At 46.0% G+C, this 22,998-nt stretch overlaps 2 protein-coding genes across 3 annotated transcripts in view; one reads left to right on the top strand and one right to left on the bottom strand.

The window, feature by feature from the left end:
• Positions 1-1,606, bottom strand: part of LOC119171561 (uncharacterized) — a 160,484-nt gene extending 158,878 nt beyond the window's left edge. For both annotated transcript variants that reach the window (XM_075892331.1, XM_075892334.1), the window contains exon 1: positions 1,345-1,606. The gene's annotated coding sequence lies outside the window, so the exon portion shown is untranslated. The remainder of the gene's footprint in view (positions 1-1,344) is intronic.
• A 6,046-nt stretch (positions 1,607-7,652) lies between these two features.
• LOC119171736 (uncharacterized) lies at positions 7,653-18,231 on the top strand. The gene is made up of 3 exons (XM_037422556.2): positions 7,653-8,093; positions 12,329-12,589; positions 16,245-18,231. Exons 1-3 carry the CDS (start codon positions 7,879-7,881, stop codon positions 16,408-16,410), a joined length of 642 nt encoding a protein of 213 aa, XP_037278453.2. The 5' UTR covers positions 7,653-7,878; the 3' UTR covers positions 16,411-18,231.
• The last annotated feature ends 4,767 nt before the right edge of the window (positions 18,232-22,998 follow it).

Here is a 22,998-nt window from a genome sequence, read left to right as displayed (position 1 = left end):
ACAGCTATTTGTAATTACAGTTCATTTTGATACTCGCCTCTTTCTCAAATACAGTTGATGAAGTTTGCGTCCGTCCTGAGTACTTGCCTTTCTTCGTCCATGTTTTTTTTTTCTTTTTTCGCAACACTCCTATATCTCTTCAAAAGTGCACAATAACGAAAAAAAACCGCGATAAATGAAAACCGCCAACAGTGTAAAATTGTTCAGGAACGTCGCTTATATGTCCAGTCACACAACACTCGCCTCAGTCTCACTGCATGCCTGACACGGCGAAAGAAACCTCAGCAAATTATTTTATTTCGCTTTCAATGCAAGAAAGTGCAACTGTATACTAGCACGAGAATGTAATGATGAATGTGACATATCTGAAAACGGTGTGGCAATTGGCATAAGATGAAATGCAAAGTGAAACACCCACAAATAACTTGAATTAGGTGACGGCGCCATCGATAACAGAAGATCACCGAATATTACACAAACGAAAGAGGTAAACTGAACAAAATGAAACAAACCATGAAAGGCATTATTACACCCTTTGTACGAGAAGCTCAAGGGTCAGTCAGTTGCCTTGTTACATACATTACGATGAATGAATACGATTATGGGAGAGAGACAGAGAAGAAACAAAAGCAATAACACAGACTGAGCATCCTAACTACGCTTGTGGCAGTGAGAAGCCTCATGAAATTAATTAAGCGACTTATGTACAGACACACAATTCGACGAGTGTAAAACAGAGTTCAATGGTGCAGACAAAATGTTCCGTTGCACAAGTAGTCCGGAGCGGCGGAATTAGAGCTTACATATTTACAAAAATAACTTACGATCAATTCGTGTATAGATACTTCCCTGCGATCTCTACAACAACCTCAAACGTCTCCCAGTTCACGAATATCCAACATTACAAAGAATCGACGTACCGCCCGGAGCACGTACGCACCAGACACAGAGCGTGGCTCACGGCGTACAGATCAATAACGTGGGATTTCCACGGCTAGCGTCTCATAACGCACCTGCACCATCGCAGCTCCTTTTGATGAGGGAAGAAGCGATGGGAAAAAAAATTGTGAACGTGTACTTTATCACCCCCGCTTTTTGGCATTGCTATCGCAGTTGACAGTGACGACGTTCAAACTGTCCGCGATAGTCAACCGTTTTTATCCGGAAGTGTACAACTACGACGTCCAACAAACTTTGAACGAGAATCACCAAAACGTGGCCCCGTTCGGTCGCGGCAATTGAGCGGAAAGCAAGGCGAGGCGGCAGTGCCTCAAGAGAAGAGTTCAACGCTCGCCGAGAATGAGATGGCGCGGCGGAAAACACGAAAGTAAAACAAGAACTTACCGCGTGTCCAGGGGCAATCGAGCGTCGCGTCGTGCCGCGCGAGTGCTGCAGCTGATGGCACTGGCTGCCGGTTGAAAGCTACTCCGTCATGCTACGAATCAGGGTGCCGACAGGTCGAGTGGAGAGGCGGGAACCGTCTGATGACCAATCAGTCCCCTATACCCTTAGAGTCACATTGTACTCTACGGGCCGATCGAAAGTACTACCCAATTAGGAAAACTGCAGCGACAGGACGTCGCCTTTCCACGACGGCGACATCAGCAACGTTAGGCCCAAACTCCATAAGCGCGAAAATGCACGCGACAGCGACGAGCGACGCGACGTAGATCGGCGTCGCGCGATCAGTCGCTAGCGCAGGCAAACCTCATTCACGCGACGGCTTCGGCGAGCGAATTCCACTGTTGCTGGCATGAGGCCGTCAACTCGCACCAAGAAAACCGCGTAGCGAGCGGTATGCAAATTAAAAATAAGATATATTGTTGTGTAAAGAAACGGAAAGTGTTTATTATTGCCTTGCAGCACTTTTTTATATGCACATGCGTCATAAACATTGCGTTATTTTTTGTTGCGCATACGTGATTCGGGCAGGGTCACGTGCACCTATGTAGTCTTCGTCTTTTCCGGTTTTTCGCTATTGGCTGCTTGAGCCCAGCACTTCCGGGCGATGAGCGACGGTTTCCAAATCTGGAGAACCGAGCGATCGCGCGAAAACGAGCACGCGACACGTCGCGCGAACGCCCTGTTTCGTCGCTCATAAATCGCTCGTCGCTGTCGCGTGCATTTTCGCGCTTATGGAGTTTGGCCTTTACGCGGATGTGTGAGACTGGTTGCAGCGCTGCCATACCGCTAGGGAACGATTGCAGTTAAGACTTACCCTGGCCTCTATATATTACACCGCTACATGACTGACGCAGAGTCGGCTAACAAGCTTATTATGTTCGTGAGGCCGAATGTCCCGGCGTCGCGGCAGGAGCAGGCGGAAGATGCAGTCGCGTGCTCTGTGGCGCCATCTCCGTTTGAGGTGCCAAACATATCGCGGTTGCCATAGGTACGAGCACGCCGAGGCACGGCCCGACTTAGGCGCGCTAATTCAAGATCAGTTTTCACCACGTTTTCGCACAATTTCTACACTTAAATTTTATGCAAAGTATTAAGATAAAGCTTAAGATTTCCGTACTGTAGGCATGATTGCTCAAGACCAATTTCTACCTTGATTGAATGTTTTCCGTTTTCCTACTTTGTGAAGTCATCCTTTCGCGGAATCGAGGAGTCTATGGAGGGATACGTAGCATTGTGTAACGTGCGTAGTTCGCAATTGCTCACATTGCACGTTCACGGAGGAAAAAGAGAAATACTTTCATGTGACGGCAGTTTTCTTCAGTTATAGTATACTTTACCGTAGTCAAGCTGGAGGTCATGTTAGGTGCCTGTCCATATTGAATTTGCGCGCCAAAACGACTGAAGTTCTTTTAACGGCGGTAGGTGGCAGTACATGTCTCACAATAGCGAATGTACGAACTCGTAAATAAGGGGGGGGGGGTTAAGAGGGGGAATGAAGAGAGAAGTGAACCACGCAACTGCCTTTACCAAAGTGTGGCACTTCATCAGTAGTTCGCAAGGGAGGGAATAAGAACGGTAATAAAGACTTTGAAAAAAAGTAAATATTGGGAGACAGAGAAGACCGTTTACGAGCCCTCATCGGCGAGCGGTCGTCGAAGACGGGTATACCGCCAGCCACGAAACCCGCCGTGTCTCCACCCGTACCAAGCATCGACCAAGTGTTTATTCAGAATTTTGATTCAGCGCCTGTACTTAGGAGAGAGATTAGAGGGGGGGGGGTAATTGTTTTGGGGAAGTGTCCAGGGGATGTGTATGAATTCCTGGCATCGGCTTATCGGAGGCAGATGAGCTGCGGTTTCATAGCCGAAAAAAAAAAACAACATGTTTTGGACATATGGCTTAAACACAGAAGCTCGAGCTCGCAAACTCGACGCAAGCCTCTCGAATTGTTAATTGAAAAGTTGTAGAACAGCCAAAAGGAGGCTCCAGTAGGTATGGTTTGTTGGTTTTGGCTGTATGGTTTCTTTCCATACATCAATATTCGAAGATGAAGATGCAACAATGCGATATCAGTTATCGTGTTGCGTTTGTCAAAGCTCTCACAAAGTACTACGCACTTGGGACTCTATTCTGTACCGTGTTCTTCCTGTGAATGCTTTGCTTTTCAGGCGTCGAAAGCATATGGTGTTGAAGGGTCCCCATAACAACAGTACGATGAACAGGGGGTAAAAAAAAAATATTCCGAGCATTGGAATAAAAGAATTAGGTGCCCCGCCGCGGTGGTCTAGTGGCTAAGGTACTCGGCTGCTGACCCGCAGGTCGCGGGTTCAAATCCCGGCTGCGGCGGCTGCATTTCTAATGGAGGCGGAAATGTTGTAGGCCCGTGTGCTCAGATTTGGGGGCACGTTAAAGAACCCCAGGTGGCCGAAATTTCCGGAGCCCTCCTCTACGGCGTCTCTCATAATCATAAGGTGGTTTTGGGACGTTAAACCCTACAAATCAATCAATCAATCAATCAAAAGAATTACATAATGTTGTAGCATTCGATTCGAATGGAATATTTATCTACACATCCACTAGGTCATCATGTATCATATCACCTACCCGAAAATTCCGAGGCTCGTTTTTAAGAGCTTGGCTCTTTCAAGAGACGAGGTTAGTGAAGAACAAAAGCTATCATCATCATGAACTGCGCCCTCCCTTCGTCCTCTTGTTTATGTTCTCGCAGAACACGGAGAACAGTGTCGCAGAACAAGTGCGCTGGTTTGTCCGGTGTGAGACACGATAACTTGAGAGAACGAGTGCTGAGAGAGAGAGAGAGAGACCGAGAGAGAAAGGGAGAAGAGAGAGAACAAACGCAGAAGAAGGAATGGACAGTGAGAAAGAGACAGAAAAAAATACACAAACAAAGATAACGAAACATAAAGCAAGACAGAACGAGAAGTGAACGAGAAGTGAACGAGAAGTGTGTGTGTGTGTGTGTGTGTGTGTGTGTGTGTGTGTGTGTGTGTGTGTGTGTGTGTGTGTGTGTGTGTGTGTGTGTGTGTGTGTGTGTGTGTGTGTGTGTGTGTGTGTTAAGAAGTGGACTAGCAGCAGCTTGTGCGTACGACGTACGCACACAACATACTTAGCAGTTTAATTGTGAGGACCACCGTACTAAAATGACACAGAGTGTTGTGAGGGAAGCAGTAAACAACCAGCGTTCTGGCCACGCGCACACATGCAACACACACACGCACACATATAAGGAACCCGGCACTCGCTTTGTGGATTCCATGCTGAATCCATGATGAACCCCTTTTCATGCTGAACCCCTTTCCGGTCCCGAAATAACTGCTTCAAATATTCCTTTTTCCCTCGTACAGTAACTCAGTGGAATGGACTAACTAATAACCAAGTGATGGAGCCGTCCTTAAAGTTGTTTGCAGCAAATTTGACCTGATTGTTCACATCATGCCGTTCTATATTTTTTGTTTGTTTGTTTGGTTCATGCATTCTTGAGTGCCAACATTGTGAAAATTATATCAGTAACCACCCTGCTAAAATCTCTGTAATAGGGATTGCAGTATGAATAAATAAATAAATAAATAAATAAATAAATAAATAAATAAATAAATAAATAAACGGTTGGGTCGACCACGATCTCCTGACACCGTGTAGTTCTCTCCGAGCGGTGCCCCATCCTCCGACTCCTTAGATCGTGTCCCCCTCTGTTTATTTCAATCTTTGCTTCTCTCTCTATGCATATAGAGAGAGAAGTAAATATCTATCCATCTTTGTTTTTTTTATCTCGTTCTCTCAAGAGCTACTGAGGAGGTGTCGCACTTAGCTGCAGACAGTTGCGGGGCTCACTTTTCTCTGCTTTTCTCCTACTTTAAAACCACCCCCCCTCCTCCTCCCTACTTACACAAGAAGCATTCGTTATCTCTCCATACTCTCATGCACCGCCCATTGATGCACTAGCCATTCCTAAATAATGCGCGGGTGTCGATGCCGCGCGAAGTCACAGCCCTTTATGGAATATTTTGTTGTATAACGCACATAAATTACAGGACAAATGTATAGGCACACGTATACATACGGGGGGGGGGGGGCATGGATAACGTTTAACAACGGTTTATTTTCGGACTCGTGAGGCGAGTGTGCAAGCGTATTTCCGAAAATAAACCATTGTTGATTGATATGCGGGGTTTAACGTCCCAAAACCACCTTATGATTATGAGAGACATCGTAGTGGAGGGCTCCGGAGATTTCGACCACCTGGGGTACCTTAACGTGCACCCAAATCTGAGCACACGGGCCTACAGCATTTTTCGCCTCCATCTAAAATGCAGCCGCTGCAGACGGGATTCGATAAACCATTATTGGAAGGTGAAGCCGTGTGTGTGTAGGTGCGTATACATTTGTGCTGTCTTATATGTGCGCTACAAGGAGACCTACTGGAGATATGTTACGAAGAAGCCGCACATCACATCCCTGGTGTAGAAAGTTCGCGGCGGCCACGCGGGAGAGATTAATTGACTTGCGAGAAAAAAAAAAACCTTATAGGGTTCCTAAGCAATTCATCTAGGACGACACGAAGTCTGGAGGCTATCCGGTGTGGCAATACGATGATGATGATGATGATGATGATCATCGTCATCATCATCGGAGCTTAAGAGGTCAGGGGAGTAACTGCACACTTTGTAGATGCTGTGGCTTATGATGACGATGATGACTTGTAGCTCAGCCTTTTCCAATGTATTGGCAGCTCTCAATCACCCACCCGCTGCGATTCTATAGGTGTTTTTTTACGAAACGTTATGCCTGTTAACGTGACTCCTTGTCCGACATGACTGCGTGATTGGGGCTTTTTCAGCGAAGCTTCAAGTAATCGTGCAACTCTGTGGTAGACGCTTTTAGTGCCACTTGCGTGAGTTTATTTCTGGCTATAGACCAGATTTTTTAAAAGGTCGGGTGAGTTTGTGTACAGCACGCCTCGTTATTGAAGGCCAGGGTCTGATGTGGCCTTAAGAGATATCTGAAGGTGTCCACTAGATGAATTCGGATATCTCCGGAAAGATTGTGATTGAGCAAGCAAGCAAAATACGTTCTCTTGTAGCATCCACTTTTGCAAGTGAAACTGAAATAGTACCTGACATCCTGTTAACTTAAATAATGACAAGAAGTCTAGACTCGGGAATAAAAGAGCTGTAGCTCAATTAAATCGCCGTGCTGGTGGCTCACACTTGGTGCATTGTGCTGCAAACACGAGACACAGAAAATCGAGGATAAGAAAGGCAGAGGGTGAACCAAACCAGCGTCCACTTTGCTATCTATACACTCATGATAAAGAAAAAGGTGAGAGAGAGAGTGAGCATACCACAAAGACACGATAATTATGGCCACGGGTGGAGGAAAATGCCGCTGTCAGAGTGAACTCAGAAAGCGGAAATATATGAGCAATTTGCGTAATGGTGACTGAAAAGAAAAAAAAAACTGACTGTTTTTAAGGAATGAGTGGGGGTGGCGATGTACCTAACGAAACAAAAGTAAAATGGATGCTTTGAAATATAAACTTCAGTTCCAATCACTTTAACAAGGTGAGCCCTATTCACACTCACTATATCTCTTCTTGAACCGACGTCATTCACACATGATTCACTGCAGTGTGCAATAGGTTACGCAAGCTGTGTCGTCGATGACTTATCAATGGCTTGTCCTCAGACAAGCTTTCAAGCCCTGTCTTATCCCAGTACAATCACTGTGTGCGTATAGCGTTGCCGCTGGCTACAGTATTCAATGTGCAGATTTGAATTGAAAGACGTCGACGTGTCTGATTTGTTATCCCATGAAAAGCATTGAGTGGCACTTACTCAAGCACCTCAAATAGACGCCTGTGGCCGTGTCGGCAACGAGGAGATTAAATGGGCGGGTCTGCGGGACCTGTACCTTGTGCCAGGGTCGCACCGACAACTGTGGCCAGAAGTGTATGCACCAGCACTGGAGTGTGTGCCACTTGTTTGTACAGCGCATCCGCATCAAAGGAGAAGCGTAGCCGAAGTATACTCTCTTGGAGTGTTCCGTGACAACGCGATCTGTTGGCCCGGCTTCCGACAAACCTCTCAATCGCAAACCGGCTGATAACGAAATGCCCCGCATGCAGAGCCCGCCTTATCGGAGGCGAGCCCCGTCCCTTATCTGGGTCTCCCTATCTCCTTACAAAACACATCGTGCGGCGTTCATGATCGCTGGGCTTTTGACGCCCTTTTGTCCATCTCTTTCGTCATTTGGTTCCAAGCCCAATCGCTTTAGTTAGCAAGAAACAAACGCACCCGACGCTTCGACGAAGCGGCCAAAGCCGAAACTGGCGTGCTGATCTGATCCCGTATATAGAGCTGCGATTGAGGGCAGTGAACTTCAAAGAGGGTCATTGAAGCCGGCAAGAAGGACTTATACAGGCAGCTGACGGAGTCTGGTGCAGGGCAAGGAACCATGTGCGCAGCGCAGGCATCACCCAGGACAGCGCAGAGGCGGCACGGCCAGACGACACAACCCGAGCCAGCCGCAGTGGTGGCAGCTGGCCTGGGCAGCCATAAAAGGAAACAGCTGAGCCTGGCGTACGAGGAACTGACGACCGTGCCATACAGCCTCGTCGAAAAGTACACGTCCGACGTGGAGGTGCTGGATCTGAGTCACAACCGACTGACGTAAGCCTGAGCCCCCCATTTCCTTACTTAATCATCTTGTAACGCCGCGTATATTTTCGCATATATGACGAAAAAATTGGCATATATGGTGAGAGAGTGCAGCAGGATTTACGACTTATGAAGAGGTCCTCTTGTTTCGTAAACGCTGAGGTCTGTTGCAAATTCTTAAGAATGAATAAACACCTGCGTCGTCTGTACGCCTCATGGGTGAACAATGAGAAGTTGAACTCAATCAGTGTCGATTTAGCGACATTGGTGCGAACCTTATGTTGACGAGTTTAAGTTGTCCAATGATAATTTCGCTTCATTCGCTTTTACATTAGGAGTATATGTGAATAACGAATACGTGTGTATCTAAAAAACAATCATGTTATTTAACCAGATGGAAACTGTCCATGATGAAACAAGCGCTAAAGATACACACACTCATAGAGGACACAGACAAGCGCTTCACAAGATCGGGGCGTGTGTCTATGAGTGTGTGTATTTTTAGCGCTTGTTTCATCAAGAACCTTTACCAACACGCCCAACAGGCAGTCACCCTGAAGGAAACTGTCCGTCGCAACCTTTTGGTATTTCATGGATAGGTGACGTGAGGAAATCCCGTATATGTGGTGCGCCTCGAATTCCTCTTGCGAAGTTCGCACGTTCACAAAGGACCGTCCTACAGCACCGTTTAGGATCTAATGTATTGGTACGCAAGAATTAGTGTGCGTATTTTAATTTCAAAATGAAGGTCAACATTCACCTCTAAAGATATATCCCGCAAGCCCTTGCAATGGTGCCCTTTCAGTACCGACTCCGCATGAATAATCGCCGCGGTTAGCAAAACAAGGAGCTCCCTTGTGCAAGCGTACCCTTGTCGGGGGTTATGTTTATCTCTCAACAAAGTGAGGCTGCCTATGCATTAGAACGGCGCGTAACCGGTCGTAAAGAACGCTGCCTGCGCGGCCGCGACAGATATTCGCGAGACAATGAAACTACCCGAGATAACCATCACGCGCGTGCCCATACAGGCCGCAAAACAAAGGCAAGTATTATTCTTTTGACCGTCCTTCAAAGTAGCATAATCACGCGCCAGGCAAACAACCCTTTCGCTTCCCTTGATGACCACTGGACTGTGGCCTATTATTCCGTGCGTATCGCGATTGATGTATTTTTAATGAGCCGTGCATAGCTTGAAGTGTAGTGGAGGTGAAGCATTGAATAGAGCTCGTAAACATGGGGATTTCATCTGTACTTAGGTTTCGCAGGACCCACGTGGGAGATTTTCTATCTATCTATCTATCTATCTATCTATCTATCTATCTATCTATCTATCTATCTATCTATCTATCTATCTATCTATCTATCTATCTATCTATCTATCTATCTATCTATCTATCTATCTATCTATCTATCACGCGTCGTCCAACGGGGTTACTATACAACGTGGATGAGAAGAGACCAGGGCCATATCCAAAATTTTTTTTCGGGAGGGGAGAAGCACCTGCGTCATTATGGGGAAGGCACCCCCTTAAAACGGTCATTATCCACACTCTATGCCATGGCGAAAAAATTTCGGGGGGGGGGGTGCACAGGCCTATTGTGCTACCCCCTGGCTACGCCCCTGAAATAGACGGAAAATAAGCGAATGCTATTCGCCGCGTATTGTGTCGCATAAAAGGAATCGTCGACGCACTACACTAACTACATGGCCAGGCAATCGCGAGACTGTTCCGGTATCGATCATGCATCATTCAGCGCGCCACATGTCAGCATAACAGTTCCCGTTCATGAGGTCCGCAATGTCGCACATCCCAACTATACAACGGTGGTACATGGAAATCATTTCCATTCCAGCAGCAGGCCAAGCTTACATCTTCCCGGTGCATTCGTATGCTATTAACATATATCAAATGCCTCCTTTACGCACCAACTAAATGATCCTGCCCATTAGCACCTGTACCGGTGATTCCTCGTTGTCGCATGTTTCCGCTGATTTATTGGAAGCAGTCTTGCGACCTCATATATCTGGTCGGCGCACTTCCTTTGTGTGCGTGAAATAATTATTTTCGAAGCAAGTGCTGCTATTCCATTGCAATCAGTAGCTCTGTTTTTCATTCAGTGCTCGCTGCGGCTCATTAGTGATGTAACCGGGGGTCTGCCCCCGGTAACCGGTGGTCTGCCAGAGTCTTGGGGAGATGACGAGGAGAGTATAGCCCAGAGCTGTTAGCAGTATAACGTTTATTTACATAATTCACAAGTAGCGTGTTACTACATGATGGGAGCAGCATCATGTAAGCTCTTGGAGGAAGCTGGTGGGAGCATCAACAAGCTTCCCGGAGCCGGTCGGAGCTTGCTAAAGACGTTGAGTCCTACGTGGAAATGAAGTAGCGTACGGTAACTCTAGCAGTGATGGGTATGCGGTGCCAGGCAGGCAGCGGTTTGTGAAAAAGGTGGCATGGCGGTACCACGGAGAATGTGAGAACGCACCCGAATATGGATGTCAGTCGCTAATTGGCTTATTGTCCGCGTCACTCCGACGAACAAAGACGTATCCATGTATGTGCTTTGCTCTCACGTTCTATTGGTGCTTCTAGTGGCGCTTGGATATTCTATCAGCAATTCTGTAGCTTCACTTGAATACACGTTCTGCCCAGCTCGCCGTTTGTGGATATAGCTTGTCAATAAATGGTCTATTTTTATTTTTTTTTGCGTTCGCCGAGACATTTTGACAGCGTCTAGATGGTGGCAATGTACTGACGTTCAGTGACGTGAGAACCGCGCGCGTGCTTTTAAAGACGGCTACGGTATCATGCAGTGCCATGGTGGAAAGGCTTCTATGATTTATACCAGAACGTACTACAACGTAGAAACATTTCCCGGCCACATTTAGGGACAGTTCTACGAGACCCATATAATACTGTCCATTTATTTCTAACAGGTGGGGTCTTCTGAGTAATAACCGATATATGATAAAGAGGCACACCATAGGAGAGGGCTCCATGAATTATCACCATGTGGTGTTCTGCCGGTACTTAGCTACGGAGCAGAAACATGGAGACTTACAAAGAGGGTGCAGCTTAAATTGAGGACGACGTATGGAGCAATGGAAAAAAAATAGTAGGTGTAACCTTAAGAGTCAAGAAGAGAGCATGCTGGATTAGGGAAAATAAGGGGGTTAAGGATATCATAGTTGAAATCAAGAAAAGGAAATGGACATGGGCCGGGCATGTAGCGCGTAGACAGGACAATCGCTGGTACTTAAGGGTAACTAACTGGATTCCCAGAGAAGGCCAGAGGGTTAGGAGAAGACAGAAGGTTAGGTGGGCAGATGAGATTAAGAAGTTTGCGGGTATAAATTGGCAGCAGCAAGCACAGGACCAAGTTAACTGGCGGAACATGGGAGAGGCCTTTGTTCTGCAGTGGACGTAGTCAGGATGATGATGATGATGATGATGATGATGATGATGATGGTGGTGGTGGTGGTGGTGGTGGTGCTGGTGGTGTTCTTCATCGTATACTCGTGTAGAACAGTACGCGAGCCTTCAGCGTTTCACCTCCATCGAAATGCTACCGCCGCGGCCAAGCCTCCCTAAGAAGGAATAAAGAAGTCCCAGGGTTTCTTTTTCTTTGTTAGTAACAAAGAAAAAAAATCCGCCATATCCACGAAGTGAATGATGATGAGTGGGCGAAGCTCCGGAGGTAAACCTGGTAAACCATGAATCCTCTGTACATTTTGCCCACTCGATTTTATTACATCACTCCCCCTAGCGTACGTCGCCGCACTAAATCGAACGATTGCCTTCAACCAATGACACGCGCCATATGTGACATCATTCCTATTTTATAAGATCTCGCGTCTTTCATCAACTACAAGTACCGCTTTCTAGTTTATAACATCTTGCATCTTTTCATCATCAGCTACAAGTACCACAATCTAGTAAACACTACAAGAACTAAACGAGAGGTGGCTACATACAGGAGACGGTACCGCCATCTAGTGAACACTGCAAGAACTAAACTAGAGGTAGCTACATACAGGGGACGGTACCACCATCTAGTGATCACTGCAAGAACTAAACTAGAGGTGGCTACATACAGCATACAGGGGACGCACAGCCCACGCCCTAAGGAGCTTCGCCCCTAAAAGGCTAGTTTTACTTTGACACTAACAAAAGAAAACACTGCTTTTAGATTTCTACTTCTTTCGCTTATACGAACCGGTGAAAGGCGCGGCTGTTCCCCCGCAGGGACGTTCGCTTCCTGTCTCACTTCGAGCGGCTGCACACGGTGATTCTCGACCACAACTGCCTGAGCTGCCTGAGCGTGGTGCCGATGCTGCCGACGCTCCAGGTGCTCTGGCTCAACTACAACCGGCTGCTCAGCCTGACGGTGTTCGTGCCCGGCCTGTCCCGGAGCTGCCCACAGCTCCGCGTGCTCAGCCTGATGGGGAACGAGCTGGCGCCTTCCTTCCTCAACAATGGCACGGCCGAACAGAACGCCAACTACAGGTGCGCGTGTGCCTCACCTGGCGACTGCTTCCCACCGTAAATCGGTGCGCGTTACGTATGTACTCGCTATGAGCAACTTTAAGCTTGATATGGTGGGTTCTGACTTTGCATATCTCGAGATATAGTTGCTTGTTTTTCATAACAAGGCACTTCACGAACGCAGGCACAAAGAACCACTGGCGTAGCCAAGAGGTTGCTTGTGTCAGTGTACCTTTATTGCCCGTAATGTGCCCAAGCTGATACAAACTATTTTACGTGTGGGTTTCAGTGCCGTCATACCGGGTTGTTAGCCTTTGTGTCTTGCCTCTTTAGCAACTAAACAAACAGTGCCGCGGTATAAACGGATACGCGGGAAAACGGTTGGGTTAGTGCAGGTCATGTTTCTTGGCCTTATTAATTCACGTCACGATATGCAAAATCAAGAAAACATCGGCTTACAAGCCCAAGATGGCGTTGCTCATATATGTCTTATAGAAATTAGTCTACACAAACGCAAGCACGAACTACTCATATAAAGCATAGTTGCACACCCCCCAACCCCTCGGGAAAGGAATTTCTTGCTACGCTTCTACAAGAAACAGTACAAGTGGGATTATTTACGAGGGACATTGTCAAAGACTTCATTCGTTGACTTTCGAACATTTCCTGATCATTATGTTGTGATATGTGCGTATAAGTGTGTCTTTGCATATCAGTTCCCGAGTGTTCTATTTTTCTTGCACTGCTTTGTATGTTTTACTTCAACATACGTGTTCAAGTTTCACTCAATGGCTCAAGAGTAGCCGGCGCTACAATGGTGCGCCAACATCTCCTTCTATATCGTATCAATAATAATAAAGGAGCCACTTTTCTAACACTGTAACAGAAGTGCAGATGCTGAAAAAAATTACCAAAACATGCAAAGCGAGTAAAGCATAGGCGTACAAAGAGGGTCAATGAAAGGAGTGGATAAACACAAACAGATACTGCAGAGAAAAAAAAACGCGCATATATATTGGAGATGCAAATGGATGAGGGTTGATCACCTTCCCTTCATTGAGGTGCCTTCTGTATTATCAGCAGTGGCGGTTAATAATGCCGACCGCCGTAATTGAAACGTTTCCATGCTTTCATATTGAACGCTCTTTCCAGAAGTCCCGCTGAAAAGTGGCGACCGATTACTCTAATACCACAGAAACTTCTCCGTTACAGCGCTTAGCTATGCATCTTTACGAGTGCGTCTCTCATAATAAAATGGTGGTTTTGGGACGTTAAACCCCCACATATCAATCAATCTTTACGAGTAAAATAGGAAAAAAAAAGATATCAACGAAATCAAAAGATATCGTCAACTCAGAACAGTGGGAATTATCGTTATACAAATAAAATGCGTGTGGCGTTAGCCAGCCACATGTCTCGAGACAATCATATCTGCATGAAGCTGTAATCACTCTAACTACATTGAGTGTGGCGCGATGAACAAACAATAGGTGACCTGCGTTATCCTATCTGTTTGCCTTATCTTAAACAGAAGGGTAAGTGCGGTGAGCTGTACCATACGGCAAGGACAATAGTGACGATATGAGTCAATCATTGATTTCCTCTTGTACTGGAGAGATAATGTTCGTAAGCGTGAGGGTTAGGCTGGGTTATTCTCCTTCCCCAAGCTAAAAGATATTACAGCGCTTGCATAATTGACGTGAACGTCATGATAAACTGCAACTACGCCGGGTCTGTGTTAACTGAAGATCAATGACCAAAAACATTGGTTTGGCATTTGCTAAATTGTTACCTATTCTAGGTGCTACACTGCAGAGGCAGAGCTTAATTCGACCCCGCCGCGGTGGTCCAGTGGCTAAGGTACTCGGCTGCTGACCCGCAGGTCGCGGGATCGAATCCCGGCTGCGGCGGCTGCATTTTCGATGGAGGTGAAAATGTTGTAGGCCCGTGTGCTCAGATTTGGGTGCACGTTAAAGAACTCCAGGTGGTCGAAATTTCCGGAGCCCTCCACTACGGCGTCTCTCATAATCATATGGTGGTTTTGAGACGTTAATTGAACCCCGCATGTCAATCAATCAAAACTTAATTGCTAAGTACCGATGTATCAACCACCGATTAAGCATTTTAAAGACTAATTACAAGGTCGTGGCTTGTCGCAATTCATTCTAACGGCACTTCTTGTAAAACACTGCTGAGACAGACGTTTATTTCCTGGAGAATAAAAATGGAAGAACTAACAAGGAGGGAAGTGGAAATTTAAAGGCTCGTCTTTCCCTGTTCGACCAATATTGAAGTATGAAAGCGTAAAGACACAATATATAAATAGTAACTGCAGTGTACAGCCGGACACTACGGAATGGCAAGGGGTGGTTTAGTAAATTTCTCCTTCCGCCGTTGTTGTCATGCACAACAGAAAACATCTCTGTTTGGGCAAGAACGGCGGTTATACGGTGGATACCAGAAAAAAAATTGAATGGAGAATAAATGAAAACTGAACAGGCATCTCAGTAAGAGTAAATGTACGAACGTATGCATATGTCATCAAAGAAATCGAAGTTTGCAGGCATAAAAAACTTCTTTATTGTGAATTTGAAAGTAAAGAGGGCCTCTCATGTGACCAGGACATAAAAGTATTTCAGGAGCAGCGCGCCAAAGTGTAAAGAATGATATATTTTCCTTTTCCCTGTTGAGTCTGGAGTCACGAGCTATTTGTAACTACAATTGATAACTCCTGCAGCCGCAGCAGATGGTTACATCCTCGAAGACATCTTTAGCCTCTGCTGGTGTTCACGGGATGGTACACGGTCCTGCGCTGCAATATATTCGACTGTGAGGACTGTGGCCGGCTTTCGAACTCTCTCTATTATTTAACATTTTTCTATAGCGGGCGTTGCCAGATTAATGGGAGATGGTGGTGGTTGGGGGGAGGTGGGTTAGACGGTTCTATTATTGCTAACGAAATTGTTTTAGTTTTAACGAACATACGCAAACTTGTTTTTTTGCGTTTTTTTTTCTTTTTCATGGGTACAAAATTCAAACCCTTGAGTGCCAGTCCCTTGAGTACCAGTTGTTTTGGTTTTCTGTTTGTACTTACTATGGTACTCCCTCCCTCCTATGACTCTCAAGCGAGGGTTGACAGTATTAATAAATGAATAAATAGATAAACGCCGTCCAAAGTTGTTACAGTCATAGAGTTTCTTAAAATTAACTAGAGGGCACTCTGGCGCTGCGATCGTTCAGCGACCATGGGAATGATGGGTAGCACACACATTTGCCTAGTCTTCGTACTTGCGGGCGGCGAATCGTACTTGCGGCTTCGTTTATTGCTGTGTTTCGGTTTTGTTTTGAAAGATAGATTGAACCTTTTTGAACTTCATGAGCTCATTTAGAAAGTAAGTCTAAAAAAATAAAACGGTGAAGCGCAACCGCTGAACATTTGCTAATACTTGTTTCGTAAGAAAACAGCACCAAGCCACACGAACACACACGGAGCCAAAAGCAGGCCAGGATACGATTATTAGACAAATGTGTGTACTACCCACCATTCCCATGCTCGTTGAAGCGTCGTGCGTTCCAGCTCCCATAAACACTAGTGCCAGAGTTCCCTCTAGTAAGTATTGTAGGAAACCCTATGGTCACAGTGTCCAAGATGACAGCGATGCATACGCTTTTGCAGGCTGTACGTGATTGCACATTTCCCGATGCTCGTGTTCCTGGACGACCGGCCCGTGCTGGACGATGAGCGGCACAAGGCGCACGCCGTCGGCCACCACATCTCGGAGATGATGCACGCCCACGAGGCCACGCTCACTCGGAACAGTCTCAAGGGACTGGCGCGGTGACCGCCGCCGTCACGGCTAAAGAACTGCAGCCCGTATAGGACGTCCCTCACTTGGTGCCCGCAACAGAGTGCACGAGCATGGCTTGTCACTCTCTAGTGTCGACGCCGTCGTAGATTCTTTGTGAGAAGAAAGAGAGAAGGAGACCATCGAAAGGCTGGGAGAGCTTAAGGTGATGCCGTTGTACGCAGACTGACGAAGGCTTTCAAGTATATACAATAGTACAAGCGGAACGTCGCCTTCTTCCCTCTGTTACGTCTTCACACTTCTCTCGAAATTTCGCTCCCCATTTTCCTTCCACAGGGCAGGGTAGCCAACCTGGTTCAGTTTTGGTTAACCTCCCCTCCCTTCATTTGTTCATCACCTCCACAACTCTTCTCTGGACGTCTCTAGACACTGAAGGTTTTAGGCTTCCAGGGAAAACAGGACAAAGGTCGAGGATAAAAGTTGCATGATTAACAGACACGCCAAGCCACCACGGTCGACGAGGTCTGTCTTCCGATAAGAAGCTGCTCAAGTGCCCAGTGTCGTTGAGACCTTTGACCCCGTTCCGAAGTGGCTTTCACCTTCTGGACGTTTGTGTGTTTGCCTGACTACTGAAATATCTTCTACTGTTAACAATGCACGTGTTGTGAAATTCAAGGTAATTCTAATATGACGAATTATGCTGTGAGTAGTTCATAACAATTACTGGTATTGGACCCATGCATTAAAGGGGAAAAAAGGGCAGATACGTGACTTCGTGGTGGAACAGCTGCTTGCCACGCAAACGGCCTCGGTTCTATCTTCACTCAAACCCGGAAATTTTATTACTTATTTTATTTGGATCTTTCTCGATTTTTCATTCACGCACCGGATGACAATTTTTTGCTCACAGTCAACGACGGCAACGCTGATGTCCACATCGACGCCGATGCCGGGATTGGTGCGAAACGAGCTCGTTAATGACGTCCCCTTAAAACAGCCGAGAATGTAGATGCCACACTGTGCGCGTTTCTTTCAACGTTTCAATCACCATAGTACTATTGATCACTGAGCCAAACCCTCAGAGAGAGACATGAAATAAGAGTCAGAGTTCCGATTTCATCGTCATGCTTAATGTTCTTTCATTTTTTTATACGATCTCGTGTGTACACTCGTCGACTGACTGCTATGCCATCGTACCATATTCATCAGAGAGGGCTGCTTACCAAAGTGGAGAGAGCCATTTATTAAACCGGATCGATGAGCTAACGTGTATTCCGAGTTTCGCGAAACATTTTGTTCCAGCAGACAATAAATCGTCCTGGTCCTCGATTCTGTCGTTTCGGCGAAATGAGTCGTTAGTTAAGCACAGCCATAGCGTTACCGATCTCCCTGGCAACGAATATTTTTCCGCTGCATGTGTCTGTCTTTTTAATTTCTTACTCGTGAACTACACGTTGTCGCGTTTCGTAGAGCAACGACACGTAGGTGCAGGAATATAGTTTCAGCGCACCTCATCTGGGACTGCCCGCTGTTCTCTGGAACCAGGCAGCGGGTCATCGCCACAATCTCACTGGAATGGCGCCCGACTTAATTCGCATCACCGGCGCCGCAGCCAACGAGCTATGGCGGTCGCTGCTCGAGTACCTGGACGATCCCAAGGCTCCAGCAGTTGGCACCAGGCACCGTCTTCGGCGTGACAGCAGAACGTCCGCTCGCAAGAGGATAATTAGGACTGCATTTTTTGTGCCCCTCCTTTACTTTTTTTCTTTTATTTAATCCCGTCTATCCCTTTAGAGTCGCCGCAGCCCTCAAGGGGCATAAAATGTGAATAAAGACGTGTCAACAACAGCAACAACAGCCAATTTTACTAAGTGCACGTTTACGACGCTTACGCTTTCAGCGATTTGAAACGTGATATTGCCGACATGTAAAGCGACATTCTTCTTCCTTAAAAAACGGCTCTGTTTTCAGTAAAAGTGACAGGAATGTTTTTATTTGTTTCACAACGTTTTACGACTTGCTATCACATGTTTCAAGTTCTACCCTCTTTACGTAAATGCAAAGTTTCATTTTTTTCTCCACAGAAAATTTAACCTCCACTGCGGCTCTTTGGAGACCATCTACATATACAGGATGTTTTAATTATTTCTAGTAATGAAAAAAAGATCACATCATATTCACGGAGTGTATGATGATCAGTGGGGCGAAGCCTCCATCTGTCCGTCCGTCCACACATCTGTCTGTCTGACAGATGTGTGGATGCACGGACAGATGGAGGCTTCGCCTATCTGTCCGTCCCTGACTAAATAACAAAGATTGCTCAAAGCTTTTTTTAAATTGGTGCCAAAAAATGTTCATTTCAAAAGTTGTAGCACATGTTCTGAAACATCGCTCTATTTGATCCATGCTATAAGATAACAGCCATTGTCATAAGCCGTGTAATTACCAGGTTTACTTAAGTAACCTTTATTATAGTAAAATGAAAAATATTCAGTAGAAAAGTTGTAACCTTTGTGCAGCGGCGTCTCATTATTTCATCTATAACGAAGTGATTGCCCTGTTTTTCATTTAACTTTTCTTTAGAGTGCACAAAATTTAAAAAAAAATGTATGTACTCAGCGGAAGTTAGCTGAAACGTACTCTATAAAGATAGCTACCTTTTTGTTTGTACTTCAATGAAACAAGTGTTTCGACCAGTAAAAGGGGGTTAATTTTGACCAGTAAAAGGCGCTTATTAACACATACGCTGTACACTCGTGGACTTAGCGTCAAAACTGCGCCGCAGGTCACCGCGTGGGGTAAAGCGGAATAATCGTCACCTTGTGTTGTTACAGAAACTACAGACGTATCATTTGATATTTAACTAGAGAAAGAGAGAGATAGATGTGAATAATAAAACAAAATCTATGAGCGTGGCCAACTCCAGCGCGTTTTCGACCATGTCAAGGTAATGGTGCTTTTATGTTCCTGAAACATCCTTGTCACGCGCCCGATAGCTGAAATGCTCAACAAATTCAAAAATAATTTTTAAAAAGCAAGAACCACAATACAGAAAGCCAACCGAGTGCACTTCCAGGTATGATGTAATACTTTGCCCGAAGCTGCCTGGTCGCACGTAACGCCACCACATGGCACTGCTTGTCCAGGCCGTCCAAGTTTGTGCCTGCGGCGATCGGCTAAAGCGCTTACGCTATTGTGGGGAATATTTGGCGAATCGTGTGGGGCCGGCCCACAACACAACACGACTCGGTATACCCATCGCGCGCCCACCAACACGGAAAAAGAAATCGAACGCTCTACCAAGGAAGCGCCGACCAGACCCACACAATCCACAGCACACAAGCAGACGCTGCAGGTGCACATCGGTTCCGTCACTTCCGCCATGCAAAAATCAATGTCGCACACACGTAATGTTGCCATTAATTTCGGCAAGTAAGATGAGTGTTCGGAAACAAGCTCTAAAGATTCACTGGAAAAGAATCTACGAAACTCTCAAGCCTGCAGTTTGGCATGAATGACGGAAACGTGCAAATGAACGTACCTGTCAATTTCATTGAGATCTATTGACCTATAAAAATCGACGTAGTTAGCCTTTAAGGCGCCCCTTCATGCCATATGGCGGGTAGGAAATGAACACGCCGAAGCGCCTCTGAAGTCTACGTATAGCCTGCGGTAAATTCTGGCTTAGCATTGCAGAAAACGAGTGGCGCGTGGCAGCACAATGAGTTGGCGAGCAAGTTGGTGTGAATCCATAGGGGTTTTTTAGTATACAAAAATGCCACAAGAAAGGAGACAGGGCTCTTGTTCCTGTCTTCTTTCTTGAGGTGTCGTTTTGCGCTAAAAGAGCACGTAGCAGAGCTGCCCAACGCGGCAAGCTGTGGAGTGAAGGTCATAGGTTTGAATCCCAGTGGCGCACTTAGAAAAAAGTTTACACTCAGTCACTCACTCTAATTTATTATTTTTGCGGCTTTTATATATATGTACATAGATATACATTCCCGGAACATGACGGCGACGGCAGAAATTCACCGGAGTGTCCATATCATTGTTCTTGCAATAAAGGCAGGTGCCCTAGAACCTGGTGCCATGACGGCTCAGCGCAGCGGGCGCTCCCAACCGACTACCCATCTATTATGGCACATCAATTATGTCACACCACACAAGCGGGTATATATGTCTTTTGATGTTGTGCACGCTTCACAACAACTGCAACAACTTGACGTGGACCACAAAGACAAAAAAAAGAGATATTTTATATGCGACAAAAAAGCTGAGAGGTCGCCCTGATAAAAGTTCTTCACCTGCTACGTGGTCTTGGGGAAGAGAAGAAAAGAGAAACGACGAGAGAAGCTGTTGGCTACGAGAGTGAAGATGACGTAGAAATGAATAACAAAGAAAATAATGCCAAAAGACTCTTCGCAGTCTCTTAATCCAGTTTACTTTGCCGTAGTAACGTGTTCAAAGTTTTAAGTCTAATTTCGCGTAAGTTAGAGCACCATGCATATGAAGGTCCCGGCAGAACATCAAGGTAGGTGATAATGAGTATTCACATATAACAGCGCCAATAACAAGAAACAAGAATAGAAGGAGACAGACAGCGGCACTGATTTACAACAAGATTTATTTGCTGGAACAGCGCAATATATACTTGAGCAGTATCTGACAAATAAGAGGAATGACAACGCAAAGAAAACAGAATTCACCTATAACAACCGAGTAATCATCATGATAACGTGGCATGAACATCACGTGTGCCATCGTTCTGAAGAAAACCTATTTATTTTTGTGATAAATCTTGTTGTAAGTCAGTGCCGCTGTCTGTCCCCTTCTTTTATTGTCTCTCGTTATTGGCGCTGTTTTTATGTGAATAATGTCGTACCAACTTGCCCAAGCAACCACGTTAGCTACTAATAATGAGTATGTTTCACGGTGTTGTGATACGTATGAAAGCCTTGGGCGCACTCAGATGTGTACCGCTTTTGCTAATACTCTCTTTCATCATTCTTTACTCCACGAGCATCTCGAGAGGGCATATACCTCGCTAACTCAGACAAGCTGGCCGTCAATTAAATTGTGACATTGCGTCGAATCCGCATACATTTTACAAGCGTACTCGCGCTGGACTTGCGGTAGCGCAAGAAACACGCGGTTGTTTGGCGGAGCCTTCATTCGACAGCACCGAAAAAGTAATGACAGTAATAGCATAAATGTGCCGACTGCTGCACCAGGGCTAGCTGCGGGGTCAGCCAGTAGAAACATCATTAAAACCATAATTCACTCGTGCGTACTCTGTCCGGGAGCTCCCATTGTTGTGGAACGCTTGCGGACGCTTTCGTGAGTCTCAAAACGAGATTCTTCGAGCAGAAGCACTCAGAAAGGCTGCTAGTTACATTACGCTCAGACCTCGACTTTGCTGAGTAATTGAGCTCAGAGCGCAGTTGTAGGCATCTGTTAAGCTATTCATTCATTTCATTTGCGTACAATGACAGCAGTAAGTGAACTTAGAGCTCGAAAATCAGAGCCGTCCACAGTGTGCCAAAACCTATAAGCGTTCAGTCAATCCTGCGAGGTGACTCTCTCTCTTTTTCTCTTTATTTCAGATCGCAGCTCCACGCCACGTGTACCTGTTCTATCTCCAACAAGCAAGTTCCCTAATCAACTTGTTTTCGCGCCATATGCACGTGATACGCACGCAAACGAGGCGCATTCACGCAACCTCGTCCGAGCAGGTTGCCCACAGACCCGGCTGCAGCGCACGTACACTGGCACATCGCACGCAAAGCTCGAAGCACGTATTCTCGCTTAAACGATTTGGCCTCGAATAAACGCGCCTCTATAGAACTTCCTCGCCAACGATGTTTGTCGTATAGCGCCGAGACGGCAAGATTAGGGCGTTGTCCCATCCAGGAACTCTCGAGTACACGTCTTCGAGGGAAAGGGCAACTTTGAGCGAATACTTTAGCACACACTGCGTGTGTATTTTTACTTTCGATTGTCGAAGACACGCTCAAGCAGGGACCGTGTGTTTCGAAATGCACTGTTGCTATCAACGGCGAGAGTGAAAAAGGACGACGTTGAGGAGGAAAGGGGCGTCATTCTGGCATTCTTGCACGTGCCGGGCCGCCCGTCTCGGCACGGGCCTTTCGGATGACAAATATCGATCAACCGAACGAGACAGGTAGGGCATTAGCATTGCTTATGAATGCGTTAGTGCTTCATTTTCGGCGGGGTTGGTTCCGCGAATGATGGAGGACTGGGGGAGCCCTTGAATAACGTCTTTATCAGTCTCCATTGCTTTAGCGACAACTTTATTTCAAACGTCGCCTTAAACATGTCATTAGACATACTGCTTCGTGTTCGAGTGACTTGACGTCCATTAAAGATGACTAAAGTTGAAGTTATCACACGTTTTTAATCGGATAGCTAGCTTATGGAATTAATTGGTCAAGTAATAACATATGCCAAAAACTGATATAACACTAAGACTAGCAGGTAAGTGTGATAAAACGTCACTTTCCATGTTGTGGGGTGTTATCAATATCTATAGAACCACATGCACAGTAGCAGGAAGTATAATCTTCCAGTCTCCTCACTCGATCTTTGAGCCATATCTGCTTGCCTGTC

Source organism: Rhipicephalus microplus, chromosome 4 (genome assembly GCF_043290135.1).
Source record: "Rhipicephalus microplus isolate Deutch F79 chromosome 4, USDA_Rmic, whole genome shotgun sequence".
NCBI lineage: Eukaryota > Metazoa > Arthropoda > Arachnida > Ixodida > Ixodidae > Rhipicephalus > Rhipicephalus microplus.
The sequence above is the reverse complement of the archived record's forward strand: the minus strand, read 5'-3'. Positions and strand labels throughout refer to the sequence as shown.

Excerpts from the sequence above, each read along its gene's own strand:
- LOC119171736 (XM_037422556.2), top strand. The coding sequence starts at position 7,879 with ATGTGCGCAGCGCAGGCATCACCCAGGACAGCGCAGAGGCGGCACGGC. Across the intron at positions 8,094-12,328 it reads CTGAGTCACAACCGACTGAC|GGACGTTCGCTTCCTGTCTC; the intron begins GTAAGCCTGAGC and ends GTTCCCCCGCAG. Across the intron at positions 12,590-16,244 it reads GAACAGAACGCCAACTACAG|GCTGTACGTGATTGCACATT; the intron begins GTGCGCGTGTGC and ends ACGCTTTTGCAG.